The sequence below is a fragment of the Bipolaris maydis genome (assembly GCF_028858645.1).
Source record: "Bipolaris maydis strain C4 unplaced genomic scaffold PSV08scaffold_4, whole genome shotgun sequence".
NCBI classification, from domain to species: Eukaryota; Fungi; Ascomycota; class Dothideomycetes; order Pleosporales; family Pleosporaceae; genus Bipolaris; species Bipolaris maydis.
In genome coordinates, this window is record NW_027093860.1 from 602,871 (window position 1) to 620,075 (window position 17,205).

Below are 17,205 nucleotides of genomic sequence, written 5' to 3' on the forward strand. Positions count from 1 at the left end.
CCCTGCAATAGTGCTGCTGGGCCCACTCTCCAGAAACCCCAGGGGCACCAGAGCCATGTGTTGGGGCCACTTCGGGTAGAACCGGCCATGGAATACGGAGAAACGAACGTATAGCATCCGATAGTTTGTGAAGATCAAAGTGAGACAGTAGTCATCAGCAGCAGGATGAGCTTCGTTACGAGTCAAATCTAACGGCTCCACCAACCATTAATACGAGCTGTACAAACCCCGACATGGCACCACGCCCCACTACCATCGAAATCCAAGGTGCACTAGCACATGAACTACGAATGAGCACAAAGATTGCAGCGCCAAAACCTCGGAACTGGAGTATGATTCCCATCTACATGCACCTAGTACTCACTGTACAAACCGTTTTTACGAGTCAAGAAATACCGCTCACACATGCTCGATCTGCTAGTTTCCTATTCCTTCCGTTGCTACGTGCAGCTCCACTATGAAGTGGTACTCACTAGCATCAGTTCATGACTCAGATATTGAGCGAGAGAATTACAACGGCATTAGTTGCTCCTGCAATGACTTCATTGGACGCGACCGCAAAAAAAAAAGACAAAAAACCCCTTACTGTCACGTCTTAGACGTAGGTCAGGTGAACCACCTTGTGCCTATTCAAAATTTTACACTCACATCAGAGGGCTCGTACAAAATGGTTACAGCAGACGATTATTTCATTAACAATTGACAGAGCATCTTCACGTCCTTTGAGCAGAATACCACACAGCGGATCAATGCGTTTACAAATCCCATCTGGAAGGTCCTCAGACAGAAAAGGAGATGTGCGTAACTACACGTTCACAGGTTCAAGGTACCACCGTAAACCCTGTCATCATGTACACCGACAACAGCGCCGACAAGGCATGGAACATTGCATGAGCAGACCATGTATTTCATTCATCAAAGACCGCTATGTATTCATGCACGCTAAATACCCAACAAACACAACCATGATCATCCCCGATCTTTCTCATCCTCAAACAACACCATCACCACCCAACCCCCCCGTCAAGCCCTTCATTCTCCTCCCCAGCAAATCATCTTCTGAAGCCAAACTAACCAAACTCTTTCTTCTACCACGCTCACTCTTCCTCACTCTACCCCTACCCCTTACATTCAAATCACGTTCCTTCACGGACTGATTGTTCTGCGGACTTCTCTTCCCCTTGTTCAGCACCGTCATCTCAAGCGGCCTATCCTCATCAATTGAGCTTGCAGTCCCAGTTCGGCGATGGTGTCTGCCCCGCTGTGGCGATGTAAGTCCATCAATCGCATCTGCTAGCCCCACAGTACCGAAATAATCGCCTCCTATCTCGCCCGGCCGTCTCACAGAAGCAAGCGGCGTGTACATGGGTGTTTCCAGCTCGCCTTTTCCGGCATCAGCGTCAAAAGCCTCAGTAATCCATTTGCCGCAGCGATGAATGTACTTCCAGCCCTCGGGGAACACGCCTACGAATTGCAAGAAGCCATGGCTGATTCCCGGGATGAGATCGACATTTACCCAGTTCTCTTCGTCGAACTCGCCGCGAGCCCAGTCGAGGCCGAGGTCTTTGGCTGCTACCCATTCTGCGCGCTTGGCCTGTCGTAGACGTCCGGCGAAGATGACGGTGTCGTCGACAAGCGGGTCACGCTCACCAGTCAACATCCAACACTTGGGAAATTTTGCTAGGAGAGACTCTGGTGCGAGCAGCGGCGAAAGAAGAAAGTCGGTGCTAAAGTCTGGACGATGGTGCGGGCCTATATACAGGATGATCATAGCCCGCATCATTTCCGGCGTCAGAATGCGGTCGTTGAAGTACGAAATCATACTCGATGTTGCAAGGCGGGTTTTAATGGTGGTTGTAGGAGGTGCTGGTAGCGATGCGCCTGGAGTAGGTGGCTGAGTCGCTAATGGCGTAGGTGGCATACTGTTGGTGCTTGCTGATGTTACTTGACCGGTGGCAGTGTTACCATTGGCGGTGGTATTACTTGTATCGAGGCGAGGAAGGGAGTGGCTATCTATGCCAGTATGGGCAGCAGAGAGCCTGATCATTGTCTGGGCAGATTTGAGGGTGCGGGTGGAAGTTGCATTTGCACCATTGGTTATGCTTGGTCTCTTGGTATCATCATCATCGCTGTCGGTATCAGATCCATAAGGAGTATTCGGGGCAAGGTGTCGGTAGTCGTCGCTCTTGTGTCGAAGGATAGGACGGTTGGTCTTCCTCACTCTTCGGTCGCGGATAAGGGCCATCTGCTCGTCTGACATCCAGTTTCCAATGTTCATGTCGAGCGCTGGATAGACTAGCACTACGCCAACAGGGGGCGGTAATGCGCGTTCGCCCTGCCACCTTCGCGTTTCGGTCGAACCACTTTGGAGAACCATGAGCACCATGCCCACAGCCAAGTTACCGCCTGCCGAATCACCACAAACGACAACTTTGGGTTCAACTTCTCCCGATAATCCCATACATGTCCCCCTCGAAGCCATGATCATATGGTAGACATCATAGCACTCGTTAAGCGCATATGGATACGGGTGTTCAGGTGCCTTTTTGTAGTCCAGACTCAGCACAGGCAGACCGGTCTTACCAGCCCACCCCATGAGCTTATCATCGTGGTTTCTTGGGTCCATAGCAACGAAGCCTCCACCAGGTATATCCAGCACAATCTTATCGTGCTTCTTGAGAGCGCTTCGTGGGCCGTTGAAATACAACCACGCAGCCACAGGCTCTTTATACGAGCTTGCTCTTGGTCGTGGTATCCTGATTTTGCGCGGCGGGTATACCATCAGTCTCGGGCGCATCAGGCTGGTCAAGGCGCCAAGATATGGAGTTGTTCCTTTGTTCCACGCGACACGCAGGTGATCGACAGTGAGAGTAGCCCTAATCTTTCTCACCTTTTCGTCGGCCTGCTCTGCGCATATCATATAATATATGCTAAACACAATCGACAGGAAGTCCCTCAGGCCCTTTCGCTTGATGCGCATGGCAGACCAGAAGCCTGCATCCAGTGCCGTTGTAACCCATGTGGCGCGGAAGTAGGAGCGCGAGTAGAGGCTTGCGAGCGGTTCGGGGCACTCGAGGCCGACAAGCTTGCCAAAGTTGCGGGCAACGTAGAGGTAGAGGAGCGTTACGAGAACCGATTGCCACACAGTCAGCTTCCTGGAGAGAAGGGCGGAAATGCGGCGGACAATTGGGGGCCCGTGGCGATCGCCTCTAGAAAGGGAGGGTTGTAAGCGTGTGCTGTTGGTGACACTGCATGAGCACTTTACCTGTAGAGATAAAAGGACCAGAAAGATACTACTGCTAGCACCTGGATCTTTCGAAATTGCACTGACGGCCGCCCAAGTACATGATCTATCATGGCGCAAGCTCGTTCACTCTCTCTCGCACGGCGCTTCCCTTTACAAAGCGCACTCGGATATTCTTATTCTGAACCTGTCAAACAAAGAGCTTGCCTCGTTCAGCGTCATGAGAGGCGTCAGAGTCGGGTCTCCACGGTAGTTGCAGCGGCCAAGTGTTGCGTCAGCATGTGTGAATGCCAGAAATGTGGGAATCCGGGGTATGTTGCGGGCGGCCAACCTGGGGTAATAAACGATGGGGGAAGGATTGTACTACTACCACTAGGGAGATCGGGGAGAAGGAGAGAGGGGACAAAGATGGACATGCTTTCAGCCCATGGTCATCCATGTTTCTGAATAGGCGTCAAGGCCGTCGACAAGCGCGGCGCATTTGCTGCATGAGGCTCTGTGGTTGGGTGAGGGTTCGGCATGTGACAAGCTGCTGTGGATGCGTGCGTGCCATGTGAAAGCTGCGCTATGACATGTTCTCGGCTTTGGCAACATTTTGTCCGAGGAGTCGCGTCATGCATCCCGGCGGGAGCCTAGTTTGCCAGCCACGGCATTCTCCACATCTCCATGTTCTTTGTCTGCTGATTGCTACTTCTAGTCGTAAGCCTAGCACGTGAACGGCATTTTCGCTATGCCATGGTTGCACTGGTAGGGTATAGCATGTGACTGCCATTAAAAGTAGAGGTATGAGGTGTTTTAGGAACGAACAACGCGTATGGCGGAAACCCGTCATACATAATGTATACCATAACTGTAGAAATTCCGGACTAACTATTATTAAAGAAGAATAGGTATAGTAAGACCGCCAACTCCCCGAATCGCGTGCCAAGTTATGTACCATGAATGGATTAAACACCTTGTGCGCAGCCCCAGTTTATAGGCCCGTCACAACTGCGTCACAACTCTGACCGGGGGAGGGGCTGCAACCAATGATCTCTTCAACACCAGAGAAGCACTGTAACAAGAATAGATAGAAAGGAGAAAAGAATACATCGTGCCTCACCAAACCTTCCCTTCTCCAAAGGAATTCCTTGTCCGTACCTAGTATACCTAAGTCCAAGCAAGCATCCTTACCTGACAGCCTTGATCCACTCCCCAACCTCAAACCCAACCCTCCTCAAATCGGGCTCGGTAAACTTCCCTTCTTTTTCCTTGAACACAGTGAAGCACCTGCTGGCATCGTCCATATCAGGCTTTTGCCCGATCTGACCCTCCTTGGCATCATAGCTCTTCACGTACAAGGTGAGATCTGGGCCCACGGTTCCCCGCCAGAGCGTGGCCATCCACTGCCAATGATCCATTGCACTGTATGCGTCTTGAATGGGTATACGAGACGCATATGCGACAGATGCATGGAGCTGGAAAGTTGGCAGGATGATGACGGGCTTGAGAGTTGCAGCGGGGGAGTCGCATAGCATTGCGGAGTCTTTGCGCGAGGTAGTAGTGTTGGTAGAAGCATCTTTGTCGGACATGACGATATCTTGACAGGGAGAAGCGGTGGAAGAGGTGGCGGTGATATACTCAATCATCTCCTTGCTCTTGCCATGCCACTCTTTGATCAAGTCGAGATAGTCGTCGAAAGTAACATCCTTGCCATCATTGCCCGGAACTATTGGTGGTTCAGCGATCTGGAGCTTGAACTCGCCCTGTTTGGCAAGGTGCTCGTTGAGCCATTCGGAAAGTTCTTTGACCGCACCCAGATCATCACCTTCGATAGCGATAATGGCGCCACGGCCTTCCTTACCAAATCGCATTCCCTCCCTGACCTCTTTGTAGGGAGGCGTTATGCGGCCGAGCAGCTTGATCTTGTTTCCGTACGCATAAGCACTGAGAACTTCTTCTACGCTTCTAGGACTGGAGCTGTGAGACGAAGGTCCCACCTCCACTATCGAGAGCCTTCCATCACGAGGAGTGCGGGGAGGCGGCATAGTTGCGCTGTTTGGGGGCGAATACCGTATCTGAATGGGAGGCAAAGATTCGCGCCTGGCATACTGTGTTGAAGGAAAGTAGGGCCCATCTGCTCTGAGACCGACGGCAGAGTATGGATGTCCATATTCGAACCTTCGTTTCTTATTCGGTGTAGAAGGGCTTGGGATCGTTGATTCGTCACGTATCGCCGAAGTGACTCTCAATTTGAGGTGGTTAAGATTTGGAGGGCCGTGACCCCGTGGGTGAACAGGTGACTCCATGCTAAGGTTGCTAATCACTGGTAAATATCGAGTCGTTGGTGTGTTACCTTCAGTGATATTGGGAGGAGGTAATATAGGGATACTAGAAGGGTCAAGATACGGGCTGGTAGGCGTCTTGATACTGCGACCGCCACACCGTTGACAAAGATATTTGTCAACAGTGGTATGCTGTCCGAAAGGGTTCAGAGGCGATGAGCCGGATTTTCCTATTCGACGTGGCTGATATCGGTAGTCAGGATACTGTTCCTGGTGCCTAGCCTTCTCCTCCTAGACAATATCAACATGAAATAGGCAACAAGAAAAAGTTGCAGTACTAACCTGTGCGAGGTCTTGCCAAATCTTCTTGCGCTCTTCAGGTTCAGCCTTCCACTGTTCACCGATGATCTTGGAAATGTCGGGGTTGTTGAGACCAGGGTTGCGAGCAATGATAGCCTGCTGGTGGTGCTGCCGATAGAGGATAAATGCTGTAAAGGGTGGTCAGCAGACTGCGCAAGCATCTTCTAGAAACAAAGCAGTATTCTTTGTTCTGATTCCGACTCCGGACTATGACGATATGGTTGGAAGATAGACCACTGCAAGACAAAGAGGGATCTTAAACCCACCATTCCTGGGCCGCGGTATCTTTGGTTCTGGTTGACAGAGACAAACGTGGCCTACGAAGCCCGGAGAACCAGCCGTTGTTGATGTGGCACTTGGAGGTGGCTTCTCATCTGTCGGACTGCCAGATTCCTCGCTCTCAGATGCCTCCACAAGGGAAGCAAGTCTCTTCCTTGTAGACCGAGGAGACGATGTGCCAGTTGGCGATGGATCGTCCTCGTAGTCATGCTCGGTGGTAAGATTAGGCATCGAAGTAGAGCGTGTCTCTTGAATCCGACTACTTTTGCGCAAACTCCGTGGAGGCTTCGTGGCAACTATAGGGGAATGTGGAGAAATATGTTCCGTTTGCATTGTGGATCTGACGTAGGGCCTTGGAATGTTGAAGAAAGTCGCGTCGGAAAGTGGAAGTGAAGACGGACGAAGTGAATTCCGAACAACCAGTGGCAGCAATAGACTTGTTAGCATTTTTTGGGTATTAACAACACGATAGCTATGCTAATGTGCTTCCTCAAGGAAAGCCACGATTCATTGTCCCGCTTCTCAATGAGTACGAAGGCAACGAATTAGATCGACTGCGCAATATTCCAGGTTTCTTTAAATGCACTATGCGACATGCGGATTCATAGCCTTTCCGATCCAGTGAGATTATTGTTCCAGCCAGATGTAGTTGACCTCTGTTGGGAGTTTCTTTGTTCTCCAATGTCCAAAAGCGGCCAAGGCCCTGTCCACCAATTCGTGAGACATTGCGGCACGCCCGCAGCCGCCATGCAAGGGATGACAACAATGCAACCCGCTCTTTGACGGTAATCACCAAGTGGCGCGGTCTCGGGAGATGCATAGAAATGCTGCACATCGAGCCAACACACTATGCTACAAGCGGAGCGCAATTTGTGCAGTGTCGCTGATCTTCAAGCACCATTGTAAGGGCTTGGCCAAGTTCTAAAAAGGTGTCCTCAATTTCAACAATCCCTAGGACCCGGGACGCATCCCGAGACAAGACGGTTTTGCACTTCGGACCCTCGGAAAATCAAACGCGCAAGTTAATCAAACTGTGGTAAATATTTAAGTCTATACTATTACTAATTTAGTAGAACAGCCTCTAACCAAGATTTCTAGTATAAAATCAAATATAACTATCGCTAATCTTTTTCTTCAGACAATTTGTTTTTTTTTCTTTCAAGAGACAATGTGAATTGTGAATTTTCATACGCCTCATGCGTATAAGCTCTTAGGCAGAGCGACTGAGCCACATGTTGAGTATCTTGTAGAAACAGCGCGAGTAGTTGCGTGCCAGGCCGGGTAGGGCTCGCCCCTTACAAAACTCTAACCCTACCCCTTAACACCAGGCTCCAACCTCTATTGGATCCTCATTAGGTTGTGGTGGGGAACAGCCAGTACCAGGAGGTGAACGTGGCCCTTTTCCTTTACCACCACACGGCCAACCCTACGTCTGTTAGGCTCATACCATGAATCTATTTTCATCTTATTCCTACTTACTTTTACACACTTATAGGCAACTGGTCTTGGTCCTGGGGCAAGATCTGCCACATTTGGTGCGCAGCTACTATATTAGTAAATTAACATAGTGTACCTACAGAGCAACACTAACCAGCCTTTAAGATTGTTAGCGAATGCTGTTCTTCAATTAAGATTTTGATATGGAATATTCACCTCGGGTAAGATCACGAGAACACATCTCTGGTGGATTCTGTGCAAAGCGACCTTATAGGCTGGGATACATTACTCCCCCTGGCGGGAGGCAATTCTACAGTGAATAAACAGTTAGTATACATGATTTCATAGAAAACCAGACTTTTTACTAAGATAGATTGTTTAGATAACTTTACTTACCCAGTAACAATCCACTCCTGTAAAAAGAGCGAGAGCAACTAATATTTTGATCTCGTAATACAACTTCACGTGTAGTTAAAGAGATTTTGGGTTGATGATATTTGACAAGGTTGTTAGAGATACAAAGTTGACTAACTGAATAACTCAGTCGACGTGAGTCTTAGGGACACTTTATATCTGTCTTTTCTTTTTCGAAGACCCTTAAAGTTGGAAAATACTATTAAAGGTTGTTATGGGCTGGGCCCTTCAGGATACTGTTAGGAGCCAAAGGTTACTGTATTGCTTAGGTCTATATGAAGTAGCGAAGGTCTAGTGTCTACTTATAGTGTCCGTTCTTTTACTAAGCTAAGATAGGGTAGGTATATAACCTCCCCATAACAAAGGTTAACTACTTATTCATTTTCTTCGAAGTTCTAAATACGAGAAAATGACCAATTGTGTTCCATGCTGACTCATCTGACATCCGTTACGGAGAGGTAAACATCAGCGGCGGTGTAACGCAGGCCAGCAAGAAAACCCTAATCAATTGTAGGCCGGGAGAGGGCCGATACAGGTGTAATGCCGCTGTATTGTTTCTTAGTATAGCGACAGCATCAGCGTCTTCATGTAGCACAAACAGTGATGGCGGTGAAGGTCGCGTTGCGCTCGGAAGACTACGATCGCGTGATCTCAAAGTACCTCCCATCCGTCTCGCGACGGGGTGTGTCTCGTGTCTTAGGAATAGACATTAATACAGTTTGCTAGTACCCGGGAGGAAATTTGAGCGTGAAGTGCTCAGTCTTTTGTTTCTCTTGCTTCTCCTTGTCGTCGGAACCCTGCGTCTGTTGCTCCCAGTCCACGGATTGGTTTCCGCGGATGAGGCTGACGGCTTGGTTTCCTATTAGTGCGTGAGCCGGACCGCTGAGTTGAACCTCATCCCTTTTATCTGGTCAGCTTGAGACAATGCGTTTGTGCCGTGAGTGACAAACCAGAATAGGTGTTCAGCTGGCGTGGAGCATTTCTGAATGTCGGATGCTTGCAGACTGCCCGCACTGTCCCGCTGCGAGGCTAGACATGGTTGCTCAATGTGTTCAAAAAGAGGCGCTTGTTTGCCAACGCCAAATGCATCCGAGAGTTGTTTCGAGTGAAGTTGCTTAGCTCGGACTTCTTGCATAATCGCCTCGTTCGCCTCTGGTATGTACACGATACCGTTCTTCCAATTTTTCGCAGTCCGATGCAAAACCAGGTTCCAATATGACCACAAGAAGATGAGTCGGTGCTGAGTTTCCGCAAATTGGGCCTCGCGCATAGCTTTCTTCTTCATCTGGAATCGAGGTAGGAAACTAACGTCAATCATCTTCGGGATGACGACCTTGGGTGGGAAAGGGGCATCTGCAGCCAACACATCAAGTTGGCGAAATAATGACGTGATGCTCTTATCAATTGCGTACATTGCAATGCTCTTCTCCAGCGTTGAATACTCTAGAAGGTCCCAGAGGCCAAAATAGACGGCGAAGAATGTCCATTCACCCTCTTTACGTAGGCGTTGCGGGATGACTCGTCTTTCTTTGTTGTATGTGACAAACTGCTCCACTTGTGCCTTAAAGTCAAACGACATGGCAGCACTGCGATTGCTTTCTGAGCCTATGACTTCTGCGAAGACTGCAGAGTCAACCAAAGCACCAGTCTGCGCCTCATTAGCTACGATTGGCACTGAATGTGCGAAGTTGTCAATAGTATCACATTTGAGCTGCAGTGTGTGTCAGGCTATAACTTCTTTAGAACATATACATAGCACTTACTTCCTTGCATAATGTCTCTACCCACAAGTCGCCTCGATCCGCGTCGCGAGCAACGATAGCAGACAACACTGATGACGAGACACGGTAACTGCCTGTATCGGACCAATCGTTGCCAAATACCACGATGCGATGCGCACTTCCACGCCATACGGTATGTACAGTTTCAAAGCCGGCTGGGTTTATCCAGGTGATGTACAAAATCGTGAAAATCGCAAGAGCAGCGCATACGTGCAGCCTTGACACGAACCGCATCGTGTCGTCGATCAATCCCTGGAAGTAGATGGGAGGCCGAGGTAGTAGGGTATTGATGATGCGAGGTGTCTAAGGAGATCAAGGTCGAAGCCAATGTTTTGTCGAAAGATAGGCTGCTGTAAGCGGCAATAAGCAACGCCATCGCAGCCAGCGAGCAATCAGCATGACGCGTCGTTGCAGAACGAGTCTTGCTGTGGATATTGACCCCGGACGAACAGGGGCCGCAAGCACGATCCTACAGCCAAAAGTGGGCATGTGTCGCGTGTGTAGCAACAGTCTCGGCGCTACCAAGGCATGCTTGCTCTCAGTCTATAAACATTCTCCCAGCCTGGGCGATTCGCCACCCACCCCTGTTCTCAGATCAGTCTCCTGAGCCATTATTACTGCTCGAATACCATACATATAGAGACGTTGTGCGCTTCAGGCCAAAATTAATGGGACATCGGTAGCTTGTACGCGTGGTTGGTGCGGGTTATTCGGCACCAAGGCCCACTTTGTGGCGTAATCTGTGGACGTATGCCTTGGATCCTTACGTACTATGCTACATGGCAGAAATAATGTATGTGGGGCACTAGCAAGGGTCTGTTTGAGCTAATCTGATGTCAGATGGTAATAAAACACTAATTAGTATTTAGTATAGCCGCCCTCAGCGTCTATTACAGCTTAGCACCTATCGCTTATCTTAGCTACTAGATTATCTAGATATTCTAGAGTAATCTACTCCTAAGCCTCTATTACAATTACCTGTAGCTAATTATGTAATCGTTGCCGCCTACGTATTAGCGTCTAGGGCGTAGCTATATTAGCGAGTATCTACGTAAAGAAACGTATAAGTTACCTATAATAAATGTTAAAAAAAAGGAGAGCTTATACTATATTAAATTAGGTAAAGGTCCGTCCGAAGTGGCGCGGGATATAAGATTTTAGCGTCCCTATAGTACAAAACTTGTGCCATGTAGCGTTGCATGCCAGGCACGCTATCCTGCTAAAACTCAATGCGCCATCCTGTCTGATGTATGAGACCCGGTTAGCCATAACGCCGGTCATCACCCCCACTTGTACAGTTCACTCTTTATTGAACTTCAAAATCGAAAACCTTTTCATAAGGAAATCTCGCGTTTCTCCCGCATCATCAATCCATTGCGCAACCACAAATGCCTTTTCCGCCCACCTCTTGGCCTTTTCATCGTTCTCGTGCACATAGTAGTCGATTGCGCGATTGAATGCTGTGGTCGCTAGCCACTCCAACTCCGTCCTGGGATAGCGTTCGGTTTCCTTGGTCATTTTGTCAGCCAAGTCTGCAGTGTCTCCATCTGCGCATAATATAATCTAAGAGTGCTCGTGGCATGCCTAACCTTAGGGCGGTAGTGATAGGGTAGTATCGCAATGGGCGCAGAAGAGTGTAGTGGCAGGACTAGGAAATTGGACTCACGCTCTGCTTTGTTGCCGCGATGTGTGTGACTTGGTCGATGCATTTAAGACTGGATTCATCATCAAACGGGAGTGAGAGGCTGAAAAGGCATCGGAGCCATCGCGACAACCTCGGCATATCGCTGCCTGGTTGTCGGCTGACTAGATTGACTATCTTCTGGAGAACAGATAGTACTTCTGTGGGGCTTATTAGTCTAGCTCTGACGATGATTCTTCATAGCCGTCTCACTTTTCTGGTACTTGATGTCTAGTTCTGCTTGTACGATACAATGATGGATGACCAAGGTAAGGTCGGCCAGTGTTTCGTAGTGATATGGGTTCCTGTATACCCAGCACTGATCAAAGAGTTCGTCAAGCTCATCCCATTTTCGAAGCTTGAGTGAAGCTTCAAGTTCCAACTTGACAACCTGGAAGTGTTTCGAGATTATGTCAGCTTTAACAGACTCATCGAGTCCGTTCATGATTTCTGATACGGCGCGTCGGAAGTTCTGGCTATGCTTGCGAACCTCCAAATACTGTTGGGCCTTTCTAAGTCGTCACTGCTGATCTCATTTTCAGACGTACAGCGAGTATAACTTACATTTTGCTCAATATTATCCTCCGCACGCGCCAAAGTAATCCAAGTACAAGCAGCAAGAAACTCACAGAAGAGCAGCCGAAGACCAAGATCGTTACTCGTATTTGAAATATCTTTTTCTTTTAGTAGTTTGATGAACTGAGAATCGTCAATAACTTCTTTTCACATGATGGCAGACTGTGCTGACCTCCACACAGCAATCAAGCAGTCTGGTAAGGTGTGCTGGGGGCATTTCAGCACAGTGTTTTAGTGATAGATTGTAAGAGTTCTTGGAGAACCATTCGAACTCCACATCTGTGAACAGCTCTTTGGCAGGAGTGCTTGGCCTAGTTCGGGATGCTTTGGCCTGATCACGGGCTTGCTAACGTTAAATGAGTCTTCGCGTCAGGTGTCTTCACATACCCGCTTCGAATGACTTGCAAATCTGTTCTAGAATGGCGATGTCGATTTTACCATCATTGATGAGTTCGGACTGCAGCATACGCGTAGTTGAGCTGCTCATGTAAGAAGCTGCAAGTCTGTTCGGGGTAGAAGACTGACCGCAAAAGTGCGGGCAAATGTACACCTGTTGTAGCACCATGCTCGTATTTGTCAAGAACCCTTTGTAGAGCGTTGATCGCTTGCCTCTTATTGCCTGCTCTCTGAGCTTCCATCACACAAGCATAAAGAAGTGTCGCGTCCTTAGCAGAACTCCGACAGATGTGATCCAAGCATTCAGTAGCTGCATCATCAGTAAAAAGAAGTAATCACTAGTAATAATGTGCTTACCAAAATCTGCATCTCCGCTTTGCAATGCTACTTTGTACATCAGATACCGTGTCACTGGCTCATCTCTACCAGTTTCAGTCATCCGAGCATATGCACTTCTAGCCGTCTCATAGTCCCGGCAAGTGAAGGCACACTGGATGATCTTCCTACAAGATGTGAACATCTTAATTAGTAACACAAAATATCTGTAGTACCTTGAAACTTTGGCTTGATTCTGTACCCCGGCCTTGTCGAATATAGGATGAAGGCACATGTGGCACCATGCTTCAGCCATTTTGTGGTTTTCTTGACTTACTGCCAATTCTACACACTTCCATAGCAACTGCATGTTCATATCAATGATACGTTCAAGTAGCGGAGACACGTAGAGCCTACCGTTTGTGCAGCATGTGCAGCAGGCGCAGAGATTGGAGTTGGCAAATTTTGTGAGACGATGTCGAAACGATCCTGCAGTTTTTCAAGTGCGTTCTCAGAAGAGTTTCTAGAGGTACCAATCCAGATCTGTGTGATGATGGCTTTCTCGATCCATTGTTGATTCTCTTCTCTAAAGAGGCGTATATCTATTAAATCATTAAGCGCCTTGATGGCTGTAGCATTGCTTCACGGAGTCAGTAATTGGACACACACGTCAGATGAAGTGCGCACTTTTTTTCATTCAGTTTGTGTATGTGATGCATGATCCTACTCAAAATCAGCTGGATCCATGGGTATGCAGAGTAGTCAAGCATCGCTCAGGTCACGCACGTCTTGAAATTTGTTTCATTGAGAACAATAGTACGAATCATACGTAGAAGAACTGTCATTGTTAGCGCTCAGATTCTGGAAAATCCCAGGGCCTCACCATTGTAGAACTCGGTAGTATCGAACTTTTCAGTTTCGGAAAGTAGCTCAAGTCTTAGCAGCAAGACTCCCATCTTGTCTCCAAAGTCCTAGGGCTCTGTTAGCGCTCTCTAAACAGGCGGTACGTAGCTCTTACTGTCTCCATCAGCTTCATCATCTGCCATGCCTTGTTTTGTGTCTCGGGCGTCTTTATCTTCATGTATGCCTGGACTAGTGCATGTATCAGCTGGAATTTCACAAAAGCCGTTCTAGAATGTACCAGTAGCTTGCATGATGCTAAGTCTCAGCTGTCCTACTTCCGGACTGAGCATATCCAGGTCTTGTCCGTCAAAGACATCATGTGCGCGTTCCAGCCACCGAGACGCCAAACTGTAATCGCGCTTCGCTAAAGCACCTTTTCCGATTTCGTAAAGTAGGTCTGCGAGAATTTCGGCTGTTGTGGGTGCGAGTGTCGTCACGAGCTGCTTGCATTTGATGAACAAATGCTCTGCGGTGTCCATGCGATCCTGACGCCATGCCTGTAATATGGTAAGCTACATCTAGCAACTACAGAGGAGTTCACTCTAAGCACAGCTAATGAAACTCACCAAGGTCGTTCGAACTGCAAAGTACTGAGCTCTCAGGTCATCTGCAAGCTCTTTCTCCTCTCTACGCTTGTCTTCGCCTTCTTGACTCAGGACATCTTGATAGTCCGCAGCACGTTCAAGCACTTTGGTCGCTGTGGCCAGGTCGTCACCTTGGATACATACCCTAGCTGCTTTTAGCGCGACCTTCATAAGACGGATGCAGTTCTTGCGCTGGCGGCGTTTTGTATCGTGACCACCGGCGGAGTCTAGAAGCAAGAACGAGAAGGCGCGTAGGAGAGACAGAGTACGTTTTTGGGTAGCAGTAACATCACTGGACTGAATTGTGACATCTGTTTCGTCGCGCCGTAGTCTTATAGCCAGGTTCCATAACTCGGTTCCGAGCCGGTCAAGCTCCTCTTGCTTCGCGAAGACTGTAGAGGAGGCTTGGAGAGGAAGAGTGCGAATATGAGTCTGCAGATCATCTACAAGTGTCGTATCATTACTGCCTTCGACCCTTTGTATGAGTGTTGTGGCGAAAGCTATGCACTGGTGAGTACTGTATTGGATCAGTTCTCGTAATCATACTCACTGAGGACTGCTTTGAGCTTCTTTTCGCGCTCTGCTTTTGCCACGGATTGGAACGACGGCATGACTGCACACGGTCAGGAGCAAATGTGGCGTGATGAAAGAGGATGATGGGAAAAGTGGTAAGGTTGGCAGGATGTGACTCCCGCTTGGAAGCTAGCTGCGCAATCATGAGGAAGGTACGGCTCACATCCACAGCACAAGCTTTGTTTTGGATAGCAGAAAGAACTAGAGTACAAGGAACCTAAAAACAGCAACTAAAGCCAGGTATGGATATCTTTCGCGTCTGCAATCACACCATCACATATGCACGCAACCCTCCAGTAAATTAACCCATAAAACGTATGCTATGCATCACATCATATGCACGCAACCTCCATAAATCAGCAGCTCCATCGTACAGTTTTTGAATACAGAAATCACATCAAAGTACTATGACGCAGGTAGCGGGCCAGAAGTAGCCTCGGTTATGGGAAGAAAGTTGCCGACAATCAGTGCGGGTCTAATGGTTGTCAGTATAAAAGATTACAGAAAGGGTACATGTACTAACATATTCCACGCGTCTCGCTTGACAGTGAAAGAGAAACAGCAACGTATTTCGGGATCCTTGGAGTTCGGATCGGGGTTTTTCAACGAGCAACTCGTCAGAATAGCTTTCTGAGTGTGATCGAATGCGATTGCACCAAACTTTTCCCAATATGATACCAAAGACGGCTCAGCAATGATCTCATGTAGAGCAATGTTACCCTTTGATGTGTCAGTACCTATCAGCTTAGTGGAGATGAATAAGGAACCTACGTCTCGGAGTTTTGACATTGGTACGTGAATGAGGCGCGCCATTTCCTTGTTGCCTCGGTAAATCTCGCCTGTTCTTCGCCAACAACACGCTGGAATAGCCATGCTCGCAAATACGCGATCGTACTCCATCAAGCTCTTGTCGAACCACATTTCAATACGCACCAAGTCTACGTCGGTCAGACTCTGCATTCGTTCCCGAAATTTTGGGCGGAAGCGATCCAGCTGGCGCAGTACTCTGACGCGGGATATTTGCTGCAGATTCTGTTCCATGTACTGGTTGAGTCTTGCATAACCCTTGACATAGTTGAAGGGCTTCAATAGTCCTGCATCTACTTTTGCCTTTAGTAGTTTGTTCATGCGCTCTTCCGGGCTATCCGAGCCGGCCGGATCAGCAGCTGTTATAAGGTATCTTTCTCTTGCTTTGTCAATGGGCACCCCGCCTGTGGATCGTTGTGCTGTATTAGTAGCTGCATTCTGCGCAGGTGGTGGAAGCAACTGTTGCTGTCTTGATCCATTAGGATTAAAAGCAGAGTTACTGTTTAGAGAGCCCATTGGGTTCATGAGGGAAGCGTCAGAAAAAAGAGAATGGAAGTCATTGCCTCCGTAGAAAGCACCGTCGTCCATGAGGCTGTTGTTGAGAAAGTCGTTGAGCAGGTTATACTCATTGCTCACTTCTGAGGTATTGAACATATATGAAGGATGAAAGTGCATATCCTGAAAGTTGTTCTGTGACGATGAGAGCAAGCCATCATAGCTCCCAACTTTAAGGCTGTCAGTGACAATGACAGCTTGGGGCTGAGAGAAGTGTGACTTACAGGGTTGATTACTAGCCGTCAAAGCAGGCGGCTGTGGCGCGGATACGGGGTCGGGTTGAGTACCTGATGCTGTGCTTGCATCTCCATTGGGGGGCAGTTGATGCGGTGCCAGGTTGAGTCCGGCATCTGAAGCAGTGGGCTGCTGGAGAGTGGCGGCTGGTGCTGCTTCGGACGTGGCGGGTTCGATCTGAGGAGGCTGACTCTGTCCTTCACCATTGTCTGGCTCGGATTTGGCCTTCTTGACACCTTCTCGAGGCTCATCACGACACAGATGGCCAATGTTCCGCTTGACACAGCGTGTGCATGGTCGTTCCTATGTTCGCATAAGTCCAACCGCGCCCACAAACTGCGAAGAAGAAGCGGATGGTGATGAGGATACTCACGAGATCACAGGTCATGTGCTGATTGGCATGTGGTCAGCAAGCAGTAATAACTGTCGTACACGCATCAAAGTGCCATGTGTCAAATGCTGGTGTACTGGCTATGGCTTACCGAACGTCTGCAGTAGATGCATGCTACATTGGAGCGTCAAAAGTCAGCAGGGCTGTGGAGACGGGTGGAGATGCACAGCATTGAAGGCCTACCATGATTGACCTTTCTTCGCTTTTTCGAGGCCTTTGCAGGCGCCTCGGAGCCGGTCGCATTGGCCTTTGTCTTTGAGGGAGAGGCGCTCTTTGGCGCATTTGGTTCGGAAGCAACATTGGTCTTGTCAGCCTCACCGTGTTCCGTCATGGCGACTGGAGAAGATCCATTGGATCGTCGTGCAGCTTCCGTCATCCAGTGCGGTAAGTGGGTGGGTCGAAGCCGGATGC

At 48.7% G+C, this 17,205-nt stretch overlaps 2 protein-coding genes across 2 annotated transcripts; both read right to left on the reverse strand.

The window, feature by feature from the left end:
- Positions 1 to 893: 893 nt before the first annotated feature.
- Positions 894 to 6,480, reverse strand: PSV08DRAFT_360550 (hormone-sensitive lipase; the record flags this gene model as incomplete). The annotated part of the gene is made up of 4 exons (XM_014223796.2): positions 894 to 3,209; positions 4,418 to 5,799; positions 5,851 to 5,996; positions 6,135 to 6,480. 4 exons carry the CDS (start codon positions 6,478 to 6,480, stop codon positions 992 to 994), a joined length of 4,092 nt encoding a protein of 1,363 aa, XP_014079271.2. The 3' UTR covers positions 894 to 991.
- Positions 6,481 to 8,720: 2,240 nt separating this feature from the next.
- On the reverse strand, positions 8,721 to 17,125 carry PSV08DRAFT_369588 (spo22-domain-containing protein; the record flags this gene model as incomplete). Its single annotated transcript, XM_066093162.1, has 27 exons — positions 8,721 to 8,898; positions 8,949 to 9,709; positions 9,762 to 9,996; positions 11,083 to 11,342; positions 11,446 to 11,621; positions 11,674 to 11,959; positions 12,025 to 12,159; positions 12,209 to 12,378; positions 12,424 to 12,515; positions 12,562 to 12,742; positions 12,790 to 12,935; positions 12,984 to 13,111; positions 13,165 to 13,387; positions 13,435 to 13,470; positions 13,534 to 13,585; positions 13,631 to 13,718; positions 13,766 to 13,839; positions 13,889 to 14,147; positions 14,217 to 14,734; positions 14,785 to 14,847; positions 15,150 to 15,154; positions 15,331 to 15,527; positions 15,579 to 16,339; positions 16,394 to 16,706; positions 16,777 to 16,794; positions 16,886 to 16,908; positions 16,978 to 17,125. 27 exons carry the CDS (start codon positions 17,123 to 17,125, stop codon positions 8,721 to 8,723), a joined length of 5,526 nt encoding a protein of 1,841 aa, XP_065949409.1.
- Between the last annotated feature and the right edge of the window lie 80 nt (positions 17,126 to 17,205).